Source organism: Helianthus annuus, chromosome 9, assembly GCF_002127325.2.
Source record: "Helianthus annuus cultivar XRQ/B chromosome 9, HanXRQr2.0-SUNRISE, whole genome shotgun sequence".
NCBI lineage: Eukaryota > Viridiplantae > Streptophyta > Magnoliopsida > Asterales > Asteraceae > Helianthus > Helianthus annuus.
The window spans coordinates 179,997,909-180,015,086 of NC_035441.2; the positions used below are offsets into that span (position 1 = coordinate 179,997,909).

Consider the following 17,178-nt stretch of genomic DNA (forward strand, 5'->3'; position numbering starts at 1 on the left):
TCGATCAGAGACTTCCATTACTTTGAAAAGGATCTGAATTGAAGCAAAGATCTGGTAGGAACCCTTTTGATGATTTCCACTTGGAGTTCGAAAGGAATGTTGTCTGACATTTACGGTTCAATTTTGATTTGGGGATAACTTTAGGGTTTTAAAATTGGGGATAAATTTAGGGTTTTATAAAAAAACATGGTAATGAAGATTCGAAGCAAAACGATGACGTAGGAATATAGATGGGTTTAAATGTGAGATTGGTCCGGTTATAAGAGCATCCCTGGATCGATCCCCATAGTGGCTCATAACATACTTAAAATTGAGGGAAAATAGAAAGAAGAAGATACCACATTACCACTATATATATCATTTTTCAAATTTTTTGGGAATCTTTATATTTGAGATTTACTATCCAGAGAAAGGGAATCAAATAGGAAGTATAGTTTGGTTAGAAAGGATATGATAAAAAGCAATAGGGTTATGACATATGTCAAAATTTAAAAATAAAGGTGAAGGGTATTTTAGTCAATTTTATCAATTCTTATCCATTCTTCTTTCCTAGTAACTTCAAAACCCACCATTTTCAAAACTCACAATCTTCAACCTTTTCTTCAATTTCCATCTCAATAATCACTACATTATAGTGCAATTTTCGTTATCAATCAATGATTCAAACACCAAATCAATGTGTTCTTCAACTTTTTTAAAGAAACCCAATTTAATTTCATACAATATCTCATTCAAATAAGTGTTTCTTGCATTCAAATTTCGTCAATCGTTGAAGAAATCGACTTCGATCTATGTAAGAAAATTTAAAATTGCATTTTTACGATCTGGGTTTTTGAATTGAGTCATTACGTTTTACAAAGGAATGAAAAAAAACAATTTTTTTGTATTTTCCGTCCATTGCGTTTTAGAAACAACACATTTTATTGTGTTTTTAGTCCATTGCTTTTTAGGAAAAAGACATTTCTTTGTGTTTTTAGTCCATTGCGTTTTAGGTAAAAACGCATTTTATGTGTTTTTAGTCTATTGCGTTTTAGGTAAAACACATTTTTATATGTTTTTAGTCAATTGCGTTTTATAATAAACACCTTCTTTTGTGTTTTTAGTAAATTGTGTTTTAGAAAAAAACACATTTCTTTGTGTTTCTAGTCAATTGTTTTTTAGTCTAAACACTTCTTTTATGTTTTTATTACATTACGTTTTAGAAAAAAACACATTTCTTTGTATTTTTAGTCCATTACGTTTAAACTAGACTTTTTTGTTGTTTCTAGTCAATTGCCACTACTACATAAATAGGCATTTGCTACGGCCAAATTCGTAGCAAATCCGTAGCAAATCCGTAGCAAACACCCTTTTTGCTACGAATTTGCTACGAATTCGGTTCGTAGCTACAAGTCCCGTCGCGAATTTATTTGCAACGAACTTTAGCTACGGAAATTATGTTTGCGACGAATTTAGCTACAAATAATGGCGTCGGTATTTTAGCCACGAATTTGCTATGAAGAAGGTTGCTATGAAATTTCGCTATGGATTTTTAGCTACGGATGTTTTTAGCTACGGAAACTTTTAGCTACGATTGTTTTTAGCTACGGATGTTTTTAGCTACAAACTTTTAGCTATGGTTATTTTTAGCTACGGAGTAGTTTTGCTACGAATGGGTTGGCTATGATAATTTGCAATGTTTTTGCTACAAAATTTAACTACCAACTTGCTATAGTTTAGCTACGAGAATTTGCTACATTTTTTGCTATCGGGTTTGCTACATACTTTAGCTACAAATTCGCTATGATTTGGCTACAAAAATTTGCAGTCTTTTGCTACGATTCTGCAATGGAATTTAGTTACGAATTTCGCTTGACTTTGCTACGGATATAGCTATCAATTTTAGAAGGTATTTGCAACAAATTTAGCTACGCTATTTGCTTGGAAATTTTCAAATAATTTTTTATATTTTTTCTATTTTTTCTTTATAAATATTATATTCAAATTTCATAAATATAAAAAACTGGAATTAAAAATAAAAACTCAAACTATATAACATAATAATTCAAACATAACAATAAATATTAAAAACTCATACTAAAGATCCAAATCATCCAAACATAACCAAATGCAACACGATAAAAATCCTAATAATTCAAAGAGTTAATTACTGTTTTCGTCCCTGTGGTTTGTCAAAAATCACTATTTCAGTCCATTAGTTTAAAAATTGCGATTTCGGTCCCTGTGGTTTCACTTTTGTAACCTTTTCAGTCCCTGTGGTTTCACTTTTGTAACCATTTCAATCCATTATTCTGTAAAGTACATGGACTGAAATGATTACGAGGTGGACTGAAATGGTTACGAAAGTGAAACCACAGGGACTGAAATCGCAATTTTTAAACTAATTGACTGAAACAGTGATTTTTAACAAACCACAGGGACGAAAACAGTAATTAACTCTAATTCAAACATAACCAAACCTAACACGATAGAAATCCAAATTATCTAAAAGCAATATAATAAAATTTAACGCAATTTAAGTTGGTGGCGTGTTTTGTGGCAGGTTTTGTGACAACATTTGAATTTTCTCATTAATTTCGGCATACAACCTCGTACCTTCTTCAATTTTCTCCATCATAGCATGTTTCTCTATCTTATCTTGTTCCAACTCCGCTATTTTTTCCTTCAACCGTTCCACCTATAACATCAAAAGCAAAAATAACCCGTTAATATCCATTATGATACCTAATAAGTTATGACACATTATAACATATTATAACCAAATATAACCTAATAAAAGCTATTACACCCATAGTTATAGAACATTACAAATAAACTAACTCGGTATAAACTAATTCATTTAAACTACCCATTAATAATCTTTATCACATGAAAATAGGCTTTTTCTACTAAAAGAGTTAATACATACCTCATCGTTGTCACTTCTCGCATGCACCCACCATCACGACACGCGAGTCAGCGATAGTGCCGATCCCATACATTTTTGACGATCCCATACCTCATCGTGTTCGCGGGTTGGCGGGTTCAACCTGACCCGAACCCGAAAGTCGTTTCATACATATGAACCCGAACTTGACCCGAATATTCATAGGCTGACCCGAACCCGACCCGTTCAACCCGAGTGTTTTTAATTTTTTATTTTTTTCAGCAAATTAATATACTAAAATTAACATCTACTACAAAAAAAAACACAAATTAGATAATAAAATGACATTAAAATCATAAAATCTTATGTCAATTAATATTTTTAAGTTACTAGTGGGTTAACTCGCGCGTTGCAGCGGGAGCTACTTTTCTGTAATCAGTTTTACAAATGGCCGTAATCTTATGTTCATTGCTCTCGAGACATGGTTCTGTCGTATTTTCTGTAATCTGTCACTAATGTTGAGATATATCACAGGAGTTTTAGGCTTTTAATCTGCCTCTTTGATGGATAATTGTTCAAAAGAAACATAATATTTGATTTACTCTTATTTAATATATCCCATAACCACATATTAATCTCATAATATTTGATTTACTCTTATTTAATATATCCAAAGTTAACCACATATTAATCTATTAAGATATTAATCTATAATTACCCTTGGAGGATGTAGACACATAACATTACTAAATATCTTGTAAATATCGTTGTCACCGGGCCTTCTCATGGGCTTTATTCCTTCAGCAAGTACGATGAGAACGCATCTTGGCCGAACACATCGCGTGGGGCATGATCAGGGTCCGAGGGGTTTTTTTGTCTTTTTGGTATTCTTCTCCTTTCACGATTTTCGCGTTTGGCATGCTTCTTTATTTTTTGCATGCAAGATAATTTTGGCGTTATGTAGATTTATTAATTATTTGGCGTTTTACTGATTTTTCTCAGATTTCTCATGTTGAATTAATTCTTTTTGTGTCACATAGTTAATTTTTTGGCGTTATGGCTTTTTCTATATCATTTTTGGCATTTTGTACCTTTTTGTTAATAATTCATTACGATATATTAATATTTTATAAAACTACAATAACACGAAAATCAAAATAAACTAATAGTCTTCCGTAGGTGGGGTTACATCATAGATGTACCCATCGCTTTGTTCATCACTTTTTTCAGATTCTTCATCATCAAATTTCATTTTTGCGTGTAACGCCATTAGCTCGTCTCTTCTTTGCTGCAGCCTATTCTTGAATATCACTGCATCCTTGGATTTTGGATCGTTTGAAGGTGTTAAATCACAGAGTTGTTCAATGATAGATAGCAACCATGTCTTCAACATTTCTTCCATTGGCCTTGAATATTGCACCTCGTTTTTATAAATCACTTCAAGTGTTCCTTCTTGCTCATGCAATACCCAACTGCTAAGTTTTGGTGTATAAGTATCTTCAATATTATCATCATCTTCATCATTTTCTGCTGGAAACTTTCTCTCCAGTCTTTTTATTACAGTTCTTGTTCTTTCACAATCGTTTTCTCTTGGAACCCCAAGGGCCAGGATATCCTTCTGAACATTTTCATTCATTCCCATGATGGCTTTTATTGTTCTTACCTTTACCTTTCTCCTGTTAGAGAACTTTATGATGAATCGTTTTTCTTTCCTTTCAAACCTCCATGCAACAACCTTAGCCATTTTTTAAATTTTTTGGCGTTTTGGAGAATATGCGGCGTTTTAGTCTTTTTGGCGTGTTTGAGCTTAGGTACTGATGGTCTTCTTTTATATTGACTTTTTTTTTTCCCGCGTATGTCATGTAATTATGGCGTTTTGAAAAAGATAAATAAATTTAATATAATAAGTGTTAGTAATTATGTTCTCCGTCGTTTCATTTTACTGTTTTTTGCAGTTTACCGTGTTTTGTTTTCAGACTCAACTGTTTTAATGGTGTAACACATCAAATCTTTTGATGGCTGTAATTGTGGCGTTTTGTTTTCCAATGGCGGGTAGATAACTATTGGACTTCTTTTGTTTTATATTCTTTGCACATTGTTTCACGCTTTTTTTTTATAATATTAGTTATTCAAATTAATTTTATTATATTTTGGTAGTTTTTTGGGGGCGTTTTTATGGCATTATGGCGTTTTACACGTATTTGCTAATTTTGGCGTTTTATTATATCTTTCATTATAGCATTAATATTATTTTGTTGTTTATTACTGACATTATAAAACAAACAATAGATAAAGAAAATTAAAAAAAAAAAACAAAGTAGAAGCAATTTATGATATTAAATCTTCAGTGTCATCAGTCTCTTTTTTCTTTTGAAACTACAAGAAATGTGACAAATAAATGGCGTTTTGGGTTTGGCGTTATTTATTTTCTTTTGTTCATGTGTTGAAGTGTCTTTGTGGATGTTGGAGACATAGAGCGACCCCCTGTGAGTGGATGCTATCTGCCTGTGGTCTTCATTATATTCATTGAGGCCAAAGTAGCATTTACACTGGTATAGGTCTCTTCTTATCATCCAAACCTTCTTCAGGAACAAAGATGACAGTATGACATATGGGTGTCATCAGTCCATCTTTTTTCAATTTTGTCCATCTCATGCAGCAAAATCTTTCTACACTCACGTAACAAATCATTAAATGAAGCTTCATGCAGAATATTACTGAGGATGAAAGAAAAGATGTTTGTTGTCGTTGTATTTTTTGGCATTTTACATTGAGTTGTAAATTTTTTTAGCAACAACTGTGTGTTCTTTGGTGTTTTTTGGTGCGATAAAGGGAAGGTGGTGAGACATTTCTATTTATAGAATTTTTTGGCGCGTAGTTTAGGCGGAATGTTATTTTTTATAACAAAAAATGTAATTAACATTTATCCGGATGTAAACTTTGGCGTTATATATAATAGCGTTTCATATTTTATGGCGTTTTTGTAGCCAGAGAGCTTAAATAAAAACATAGAAAAAAGTACGCAGTGATAAAATTGACGTTTTGTATTTATTTGGCGTTTTATTTTTCAATGGCGTTTTATGTGAGGAATGGTTTTTTACTTTTACCCTTAATGACGCGCGTCCACGTAATAAAATTGGTGTTATTTACTAAAATGCCACCGCGCCACTCTAGTCCATAGATTGTTTTGATCGGACGATCAATAAGCGTTCTCACCGTTCTCACACTTTCTACCGTTTTCTCTAAATCCTGACCCTATATATATATATATAGAAAAAGTATATCATACATTACGGCTTAACGTACTTCATGTACGACAACGTGCGTGATTTGTTCTATAACATGCGTGATTAATGTTTTCAATATGCGTGATTATTGTGTTTCAACATGCGTGATTTTGGATTTTTGAGTTATAACATGCGTGATTTTAAAATAAACGTGCGTAATTACCTGTCGTACGTGATGTACGTTAAGCCGTAATGTACGTTAAACTTCCTCTATATATATATATATATATATAAAGTATTTCTACACAACAACAAACTTTAGTGGTCCAATGGTTCTCCAAGCTTCTTCAACAGAAAGATAAAATATTGGTCCATACATTTGTCCTAGTATATTAATTATTGGAAGCTAGCTTCTGTCAACACAAACAAAAATAATTTGTAAGCCATAACGGATTCATACTTTGTGTACGTACTCAAGTTCCATGTGTCTATATAAGGGATGCGCCGGTATGCATTTTATAACCATATTCATCCCAACCACTAATATATACACTTCTCCTTTGAGTTCCCCATACCACAGCCATGGCGCTGACATCAATCCCAAGTTTTTTCGTGATTCAATCCTCTGCTAGCAGTCTTTATTTATCTCCAAATACCACAGAAAAAAGGCCATCAGGTGTTCTGGAATTCAGCGAAGCTCGTATATTTAGTCCGCTTGTAAAGTTCGCAGCGGAGCAATCAAGAACGGGTGATGCTTCCGTGGTACACATAAGATCTTGCTTCAACAATAAGTATTGGGTGCCACATGAAGTTAGCAAAGGAGTATTTGAGGTTGGCGTGTCCGCCAACAAACCACAGGAAGACACAACAGATCCCGCATGTACCGTGTTCCGTGTTTCTATCCATTCAGATCCAGATGGAACCTCGGGTTTTCGGTTTTTCCATATCCGTACGTCTCTGTACGCGCTGAACTTATCGGGCGGAATGGGGATGATCACCAATCCTCCTAGTTATTCTACTTTCCCTGCAGTTGACTGGGAAACGCTTGTGATATATACTTCCTGATCAAGTCGCATTCAGATCTCAACACCTAGGTCGCAACCTTCTTCGCTCCCGCGTCATTGATGGTAACAATCATAGTAGCTTTTGTAAGATTAAATATTTTATTTATATATTTAATCTAGTAGCCATCATTATCATTTATATAATATGGATCAAAATATATTAAAACCTATAATAAATTAGTTGGTAATTGTTGATGGGCCAGATTACCCTAATTAACTAATTGGGTTTCCCCTTGGGTGTATATAAGGAGATTACTAGCGAGGGATTAGGGTTAGACATTCATAACATCACACTCAATATCGCCCCTCCTCTCTCTCCATTACTACGAGTTCTTCAACCCTAAAGAACTCGGTACTACCATCAAGAAGATACATCCTAAAGGGGAACCAGACCAATCTGACGAACATGACGTCTACTTCCCTCTCTGGTGTGGTGACTGCTAATCAGGTACACACCTCTTATTTTATTGTTCATGATTGAATTTACATCATTAGGGTTTATGTTTTACCCTTGTTCTTATGATATAATCAACATGTGGTATCAGAGCAATGTTGATTATATCAGTTTCATCATGATACATAATTTTGTGTTTTTTTAATATGGAAACCATAATAATTAAACAATATTTTAATACGGGGCATCATCAGAGAAAAGGGAATTTCGAAGCCCATAGCAGAAATTTATAAACTTTCTGACTTTCTGCAAATTGGTTAAATCTTTTGATGAGTCAGATTTTAAATACGAAGAAAATTGATCGAAATTTCAAAGTGTTAACCTTTTAATGAATTAAATATGTCACTTATATTTTCTCAAAAGATGTGTTCCTCATAACTCATTGCGGCATGGATGATAATTGTTATTATTTATTTATTTATTTTAATATTTAAAACATGGATAATTGTTTGTGATCATGGATGATAATTGTTATTCTTTAGGGATAAGTTAGATTTTTATTATATTTCCTAAAATTGTGTAACTTTATCTCCAAGTTTCGAATAATATATTATTTTAATCGAATAATTAACTTGGATAGATAGAGATATTTTGAAATTATAATCAAAATCCCTTAAAATTAGCTGATTCAAACTTATCACACTAATCAGCTGTAACAGAAGTTTCGAGATAAATTTTAACAAGCCGAGACCAAGATCTCGACTCGAGACCACAAGGTCACGACTCGAAATCATAAGTGTTCTCAAATCTTTATAACTCGAGACAACGATTTCGACTCGAGACCATAAGGTTTCGACTCGAGACCACTAAGGTTCCGACTAAGGACTTCAATCTTCACAACTCGAGACCATGGTTGCGACTCGAGACCTCATCAAGGAGTCGAGATCTCATAAAACACAGCAGTCGAGACCATGATAACGACTCGAGACACTGAGGTTGCGACTCGAGACCTTAATGAGTCGAGACCTCATAATGTTGCAAGATGAGTCAAGACTTGACTCGAAATCTCACTCGAGACCTCATAACTAAGTCGAGATATCACTCGAAACCTCATAATTTTAGGCTTATTAATGTGAACTAAGACTTAGCTATTAAATAATTGGTTTTGTAAATACTTAGTTAATTAATAAGGATCAAATAATGTTTTACAAAACCAAAATAGCTTAACTTGAATGAGCTTCTGATGTATTGATTCTGGCCAAAGCTGATTTAATACATTTATTTATTGTTCAAGTATTATAAAAGCTATGTTAAGTATGCATTAAAAACGTGAAATGTCTTAATTCTGGCCAAAGCTGATTTAATTCATTTATGTTTTGCATGCTTGACAAGTGCATAACCAAAGTGATTGTCTCATTTCTGGCCAAAGCTGATTTGTCACGATTACTTTGCACACATACTTAAATAATTACACTTCTGGCCAAAGCTGATTTGTCTTTGTTTAAGTAGGACTTTAATAAGTCTATTATTTTGATGTTAGTAATAGACATATCACAATCTCTTCACATAATGATCCTTATATTAATGATCCTTACTTAATTTTATGATCATTTCGTCTGCCTTATTTTAAGTACCCATAATTTTACTCACTATAATTTACTTCTACATATATCTCATCCACTCTAATTCCTAAACCCAAAATGTTTGCTTTATTTAAAGTTTCTATTGGAATTAGCTCTTAAATTAAATCCTTGATTATTTCTTAAGACACGATAATCCTATTGCTCTCTTCTGATAAAGATTATAAAGAAGAAAATTAGAGCATGATGATCAGGACAAATCGAACATGATGTCTCTTATGATAATCAAGAACTCTCTAACATAATGCTATCACTAAAGTTATTTTAGATTAAGATTTTCCTAAGGCTAATCTCTTATATATGGAATAATCACTAGAACTCCTAAGATGCATGCCTTCTTTTAAAATTCTAAACTATAAAGTTAAGTGGTATATGTGAATACATAATAATGTACAATACCATGACCCATAAAGTTAAGGGCTTACGCATGGAAATAAGTACATTTTCCAGTACATTCCATATTAAGATTTTAACTTATACAATTTGATGTCTTATAAATCAACTATAACACTCAACAATACCAAAGTATAATGAGTGTGTTGATAAGCAACATATGTACAGAGAAATAAATGTTTGAAGCTGGAAAATAAATTGTTACTCACCCTACAACCACTTAAACTTTAAAAGAGGATTGTTCTAAGATCCATTGACAAAATACAAGTACAAAATCCCAACTCTAAGTTTCTTCAAAGGAAAATCTCACTGCATAATTATGTCATTAGACTAAACATAAGCAACGAGACTATCCATTATTCTAAAGAACAGTTGGATGAATTAATTAGATAGTCACTTATTAAAGATATTTAAGTCTACTAATTATAATATTCCTATTAACACATGATTACTTCACTCTAGTTTTAAACGTTTCCTTACCAGAAGTTAACAAATAACTAAAATGAGAGTTAGTGACATGACTAAATGTTAAGGCTATAAGAACAATAATAAGCAATCTTCTAACAACGTTTTTCGATACCGTACATATATTCTGAGTATTAATCAGAATATAGTATCATAATTAAGCAATGTTTTGAAGGTTGTGAGGTTTGCATAGTCAACATAAAGTCACACTTATCTTAAACTCTCATCTTATTTGTTCTAAATACCTGGATTGAAACATTATTAAGATAAAACTAGATGATACCTTACACTTTCACAACTTTTGTCATCATGCAAATGAAAAATTTGACAGAAGGAAAATGAGACTTACAAATTTCATCCATTATAACCAAAAATCATGAGAAATCATGACATGGTTAATGAGGATGATTTCTTATCTAATCTCATTCTAAGTGTTTTTAAATCATGACGTTATAGCCCTAAATATTACTTGGCTCAAGGAATAAGTATGGGTCCATCATAAGTCATTCATTGACATTCGTGGAACTTATTCCAAATGGAACATTCAGACATAATTCATTTATCATTTAAAGACTATCTACTTGTATCTAAAATTGTCGTATATGGCCCACAGTTTTTTAAAAGAAATCTATTCATATATGTACTTAATAAGATTTCTATTAAATATGTCCCTAAAGTTTCTCATGATATCTGGACATTAAAGGAATCAAATAAAGTCTAACGTATATGTGATAGGTTCCCACGTCACGTAGCTCATTGAAACTTCTCTTGTAGCATTCTAGAGATATTAAAGATCAGTGGGAGCATTAAGTGTCTTAATAATAACTTGCAATAGTTGCAAGAGGTGGGGAGTGAAAACTTTATATTACTTCAATTTACACACCTCTTGTACAAGACACTGCTCCATCTTGACACTGTTCTATCAAAACTTGTCTCCTTAAAATCTAAAGCTACCTTTACAAAAAGTTTCATTGTTGCTTAATTGTGGGCACACTTAGATATCTTATCTAACCTAACATAATCCTCAACAAGAGAAACTACAATGACTAACGTCATTAATATGTTCAATAATATGTTTTCTCTATTAGAATTTGTTTGGTCGTTAAATATTGACCCTAAGCATGCTGAGTTTCTAAAGTTTTCTAAGGTTAGTGGGAGCCGTCAAAGTCCTTATAATGACTTGCAAGGAATACAAGAGGCGGGGGGAAGAGTGTCATTAAATTTCACTCCAAATTTAACTCCGATTACACCTCTTGTACACCATACTGCACCAACTCTTACAAACTTAGAATCCTGAAAATGATAGAAACCTAATCAAGAGCTAATCCATAAAACTGAAACTTCTAACAAACCCAATAATCAACTCAGGAGGTCATCTAGGTTTAAAAACCTACTAACTTTGATGATTACATAACCTCCCTAATTTGGAGTTGAAATGGATTTTGGAAAAGTTTACTGATCCTATCTCTTCTAATTAAGCCATTAGTGTCAATCAATCTTCTGAATGGAATAAAACAGTTTTCTAGTAAAACTGATTTTATGTGTTCGCATAACGTTTGGGATTTGATTGAATTACCTAAGAGTGTTCATAACTAAACCAAATCCTGATATAAACGTTAAGACACAAAGAAGCATGATTGATTATCAAAGGTTGTACTCAGGAAGAGATAAATTATTAAAGAATCGTTATTACATATCTAACAAAAGATTTCTTTTAGGATCATCACTGTTCTAGTAGCTTATAATAGTTTTGAGCTACATTAGATGAACATCAAAACAGTTTTCCCTTACAACTGGCTGACATATTTACATGTTCATAAAACAACCTGAAAGTTCTAAACTTAAAGTTAAAGAACAGTTTGTCTATAAGCCAATAAAATCCATGTATGGTTTAATGCAAACATCATAATGTGATGAAATCTTAACGAAATTATTTTCATCAACAACTAAGTGGAATAATGTACCTACCTCAAGATGAGTGGGAGCAACTAAGATAAACTTGTCTATATAGATGATATTCTTTTGACAAGTAGATGTTACATAAGTCAAAGCATTGTTAACACAAACTTTGATATAATAGATCTCAGAGATATCTCTTACATAATAGATATCATAACATGTTGAGATAGACCAAATGGGACATTACTTCCTTTCCATAAGTTTAACATTAAATTGGTCCTTACATATGTAACAAACAGTACTGCTCTCCTTTAGAGGATAATAGGATAAATGAGATTATTTCTTATGCTTCATTAATTAGAAGCCTTATGTAAGTTTAAGTCTATACTCGTTTAAGTATTACTCACATTGCAACACACTAGATATGTCTAGATTAATGTGAAGCATTTAATAGAGTATTACAATATCTTTAAAAGAAACGGGAGACTATATTTTAAACAAGAAGTGAGAACTCAAACCGGTTGATTACTCTAACTTTGTGATATTAAAAGATGACAAAATGTAATTTCGGGTATATCTTTATGTCAGCAGACAAAACCTATCTTATGGAGGAGTCATAATAAACTGATAATAACAACCTAAGTTATGACGATATAATATATTGTTGATCACAAAGCAATAGTCACTAAGTGTTGTTGAAAATTTATCAGTGGACTCATAAGTTTATTAACTCCATATAATTAATATATTGAAGACTTATTGTGATAAAGTCAGCTACCATGTCTCCTTGAACAGTAACAGTTCGAGAGGTGCTGCATTAAATTTCGATACACAATTAATTATTCGTTTATGAACGAATTGAGGAAACTAAATCTTTGTATCGAATGCATTCATGATATGCTTAAGGATCCTATAACTAAAAGTCTATCACCCATAACTATTATGTAAGCGCTTATAATAATCACGGGTTTATTGATAACTATGTACAACTGCATATCGTACTATGAATGATTAACTTTTAATATTCCTCATCAGTTTGATTTTGTATGTCTCTTATATATGTTCTGCCGGTGTAATGACATATAGACAACTATAAATACAAATCAAACGCTAAAGGGCTTGTTTGTATTTTGATCATAACTGTTAGGTTTTAAATTAAGGCTATAGTATGACTAATGGGGGTCCTGAGTCGCATAATGATTCAACGGCTGTATTTCTCTGCTATAGTACTTGTTTAAGGCTAAAATGAGTATTAACTTCTGATCAGACTAATCTAGTACTCATGATAAATGATTATTCGGCTAAGTGGGAGAATGTAAGATTAAATATTTTATTTATATACTTAATCTAGTAGCCATCATTATCATTTATATAATATTGATCAAAATATATTAAAACCTATAATAAATTAGTTGGTAATTGTTAATGGGCCAGATTACCCTAATTAACTAATTGGGTTTCCCCGTGGGTGTATATAAGGAGATTACTAGAGAGGGATTAGGGTTAGACATTCATAACATCACACTCAATATCGCCCCTCCTCTCTCTCCATTACTACGAGTTCTTCAACCCTAAAGAACTCGGTACTACCATCAAGAAGATACATCCTAAAGGGGAACCAGACCAATCTGATGAACATGACGTCTACTTCCCTCTCTGGTGTGGTGACTGCTAATCAGGTACACACCTCTTATTTTATTGTTCATGATTGAATTTACATCATTAGGGTTTATGTTTTACCCTTGTTCTTATGATATAATCAACAGCTTTGAGTCTGGATCGGACATTGGAGATCCAGAAGTAGGCTATGAACTCATTCCCGCTTCTCATGGTAACTATCGTATAAAGAGCCTGTCATATGGAAAGTTGTTGAAGAGAATAAACCCCGAGTGGATAGTGGCTCATGCTGAAGTTGAAGACAACTCTAATGACACCTTGTTTTCATTTATCAAAGTAAGCGACAATGTCTTTGCTCTTTCTTATTTCGCCAACCAGAGGTTCTGCGGTGGAGCCGGAGCTCACCATTGCTTGAGTGCGTCCTATTCGGAACTATCAAAAGAGACGAGGCTGATAGTTGAAGAGCGCGTCGTGCAGAAAAAGATCTCAAATGTAAGATACCGGCTCGACCACTCCATTATCTATGATGAGCAAGTTCAAGAGGTTGTTACTGAATTTGCAACAAATAATAGCCCTGACAAAGAAAACACTACCACCTTAGAATTTTCTCAAACTGAGTCCATTACCGCTTCATGGAATAACAGTCAGTCATCGAGTATTGGAGCATCTATGAGTGTAGGTTTCGAAGTTGATGAAGTTCCATTTGTTGCCAAGACGACGATGGAGGTGTCGTTTGTTGGTGATCAGAGGTGGGTTATAACAAACGAACAGCTGTAATGAATGAATCAGTCGGCACACTTTATTAATATGAAAGCTTTTGGAGTACAAAACAAAAGAAACTGAAAGAAATTTTCGACGGATGATTAAAACAAAACCTACTGTTACGTTAAATAGCCAATAAAAATAACTAAGTGTGCTAGAATTTTGGATCTCTTTTACTGCTTCCTCCAACGTACACATGAACGTTGGGCCCCTTTTATTCGGTCAACATCTGACTTTTCAACAGTGCCACATCAACCAATATTCTCCCCCTGATGTGGACATAACTCTTCACATTCCTTCACTCCTATCAAGCTCTTCATTTCAGCAAACTTCAACCTTGGAAGTGATTTAGTAAATATGTCCGCCTTTTGCAAATTACCATTGACATGTTTCACAACGATCAGACCTCGTTCCACACACTCCCGTATGAAATGATATTTGGTATCTATATGCTTGCTACGGCCATGGAAAACCGGGTTTTTCATTAGAGCTATCGCACCTTCGTTGTCGACCATCAACTCTACGCATTGCGACTCACTTCCACTGACTTCACTTAGCAAATTCCGCAGCCATAAGGCTTGACACGCAGCAGTTGTGGCAGCCATGAACTCCGCCTCACACGAGGAGAGTGCAACTGTGCGTTGCTTTTGAGAAGACCAAGTGATAACATTGTTTGCAAAATAGAATACGGTACCAGATGTGCCTCTTCGGTCTTCAACATCGGTGCCAAAACTGCTATCACTATATCCGACTAGTCTTCCATCTCCCCCGGCTTGGTACTTCAGCCCATTGTGAATCGTCCCTTTAATATACCGTATTATGTGCTTGACTGCTGTGAGATGTGACTGTTTAGGATTTTCCATGTACCGGCTTACTACTCCAACTGAGTAGCAAAGGTCTGGTCGCGTATGCAGCAAATATCGGAGACTCCCTATGAGCCTTCGGTAATGAGTCGGGTCAACTTCTGCCCCCTCTCCTTCTTTGGTCAGCTGCAACTTGTTTTCCATTGGATATTGAGCTGCATTACAATCAGCCATGCCTGCTAGTTTTAGAATCTTCTTTGCATAGGCTGATTGTTTGAGAGTAATACCTTTATCATTTTGTTGCACCTCAATACCCAAATAATAAGACAATAAACCCAGATCACTCATATCAAAAAGTGTTTTCATCTTTTCTTTAAACTTATCAACATCTGATATCTTTGACCCGGTCACGATTATGTCGTCAACATACACACCAACAATTAATTGAGAGCCTGACTTATTCAATGTGTACACTGCTTGCTCATGGACACACTTATTGAAACCAAGTTCTTTCAAAGTCTTATCCAACTTTGAATTCCATGCCCTCGGCGCTTGTCTCAACCCGTACAAGGCTTTGTGAAGCTTGTACACCAAGTGCTCTTTTCCTTTAACTTTGAACCCTTCCGGCTGGACTACGTAAACTTCTTCTTGAAGATCGCCGTTTAAAAACGCGGACTTGACGTCTAAATGATGAACAGGCCAGCCCTTTGATGCCGCTATTGCAATTATCAACCTAACTGTTTCCATCCTTGCTACTGGCGCGAAAGCATCTTCAAAATCAACTCCTTTCTGTTGCACATACCCTTTAGCCACCAAGCGAGCTTTATGCTTCGTTACGTTCCCGTGTGCATCTTTCTTCAACTTAAAAACCCACTTTAACCCAATTGCCTTTTGGTTTGAGGGCAGCTGAGTTAAAGTCCATGTTCGGTTTTTCTCTATCGATTCTAGCTCAGCTTGCATCGCCTTCCTCCAACTTTCTTCGCTTGATGCTTCTTTGTACGAGCTTGGTTCATCATTTAGTAACAACAACTCATCCCGCTCATACATATCTTGGACCTCTTGTTCATTCATCGGTGTTGTTTCTTCATACAGTTCATCAACCGATCTGAATCCTTGAAATGGCGAGTCATCGTATGGAGCTGTGAAATCAGTACTTGAGTTACTTGAAGTTCCAACATTCTCATTCTCTGGTGTATTTTTCCCACTGTTTGCATGAGGTGTACATGCATTATCATGAATTGGTGAAGTCATATTATTAAAGGTAGGTGTGGGAGGGACCCGCTCTGCATCTTCACATGCATTGTCTCCATGCTCCATGTTTCCAGCTTGTACGGAGGTCCATGTTGATGGTGCATTGTTAACTTGTACCTTCTGCCAAACCCATGCTTTTTTCTCATAAAAAGAGACATCACGTGATACTACAATCCTTTTCTCAGTAGGATTAAATAAACGATAAGCTTTACTTCCTGGTTCCCTTCCTAAATAAATCAATGGTTGACTTCTATCTTCTAGCTTATGAAATCTACCAGTTAGTTTCATAGCATATCCAACGCACCCAAATACCTTTAAGTATTTTAAATTTGGTTTTTTCTTCTTCCAAGCCTCATATGGAGTCTTGTTCTTCACTGCCTTCGTCACTATTCTGTTTAGTAGATATACCGCATGTCGTACAGCTTCTCCCCACAACGGCTCAGGCACATTCATAGACTTTAGCATGGACCGCGTCATTCCGAGCACGGTTCTGTTCCTACGCTCCACAACGCCGTTTTGTTGTGGAGTATAGGGAGCCGTTGTTTGTCTTTTGATACCCGTTTCATTGCAAAAATCTATAAAAACTTGTGAGTTAAACTCCCCTCCACGATCCGTTCTTAACATCTTGATCTTATATTTACTTTCTTTCTCGACCCGTGTCTTGAAAATCTTGAATTTTTCAAATGCTTCATTCTTTGTTTTTAACAAATATACCCACATATAACGGCTGAAATCATCAACTATCAAAAGAAAATACCGGTTACCTCCCCATGTTTGTGGCGTTATCGGACCGCAAA

The 17,178-nt window shown here is 34.3% G+C and overlaps 2 protein-coding genes across 2 annotated transcripts; both read left to right on the top strand.

Annotated features, from left to right (window-relative positions):
- The first annotated feature begins 6,675 nt into the window (after nucleotides 1-6,675).
- Nucleotides 6,676-7,158, top strand: LOC110876882. Its single transcript, XM_022125040.1, has one exon. It carries the CDS (start codon nucleotides 6,676-6,678, stop codon nucleotides 7,156-7,158), a length of 483 nt encoding a protein of 160 aa, XP_021980732.1.
- Nucleotides 7,159-13,652: 6,494 nt separating this feature from the next.
- On the top strand, nucleotides 13,653-14,342 carry LOC110876884. The gene has a single exon (XM_022125041.2). It carries the CDS (start codon nucleotides 13,653-13,655, stop codon nucleotides 14,340-14,342), a length of 690 nt encoding a protein of 229 aa, XP_021980733.2.
- Nucleotides 14,343-17,178: the final 2,836 nt, after the last annotated feature.

Excerpts from the sequence above, each read along its gene's own strand:
- LOC110876882 (XM_022125040.1), top strand. The coding sequence starts at position 6,676 with ATGGCGCTGACATCAATCCCAAGTTTTTTCGTGATTCAATCCTCTGCT.
- LOC110876884 (XM_022125041.2), top strand. The coding sequence starts at position 13,653 with ATGATTGAATTTACATCATTAGGGTTTATGTTTTACCCTTGTTCTTAT.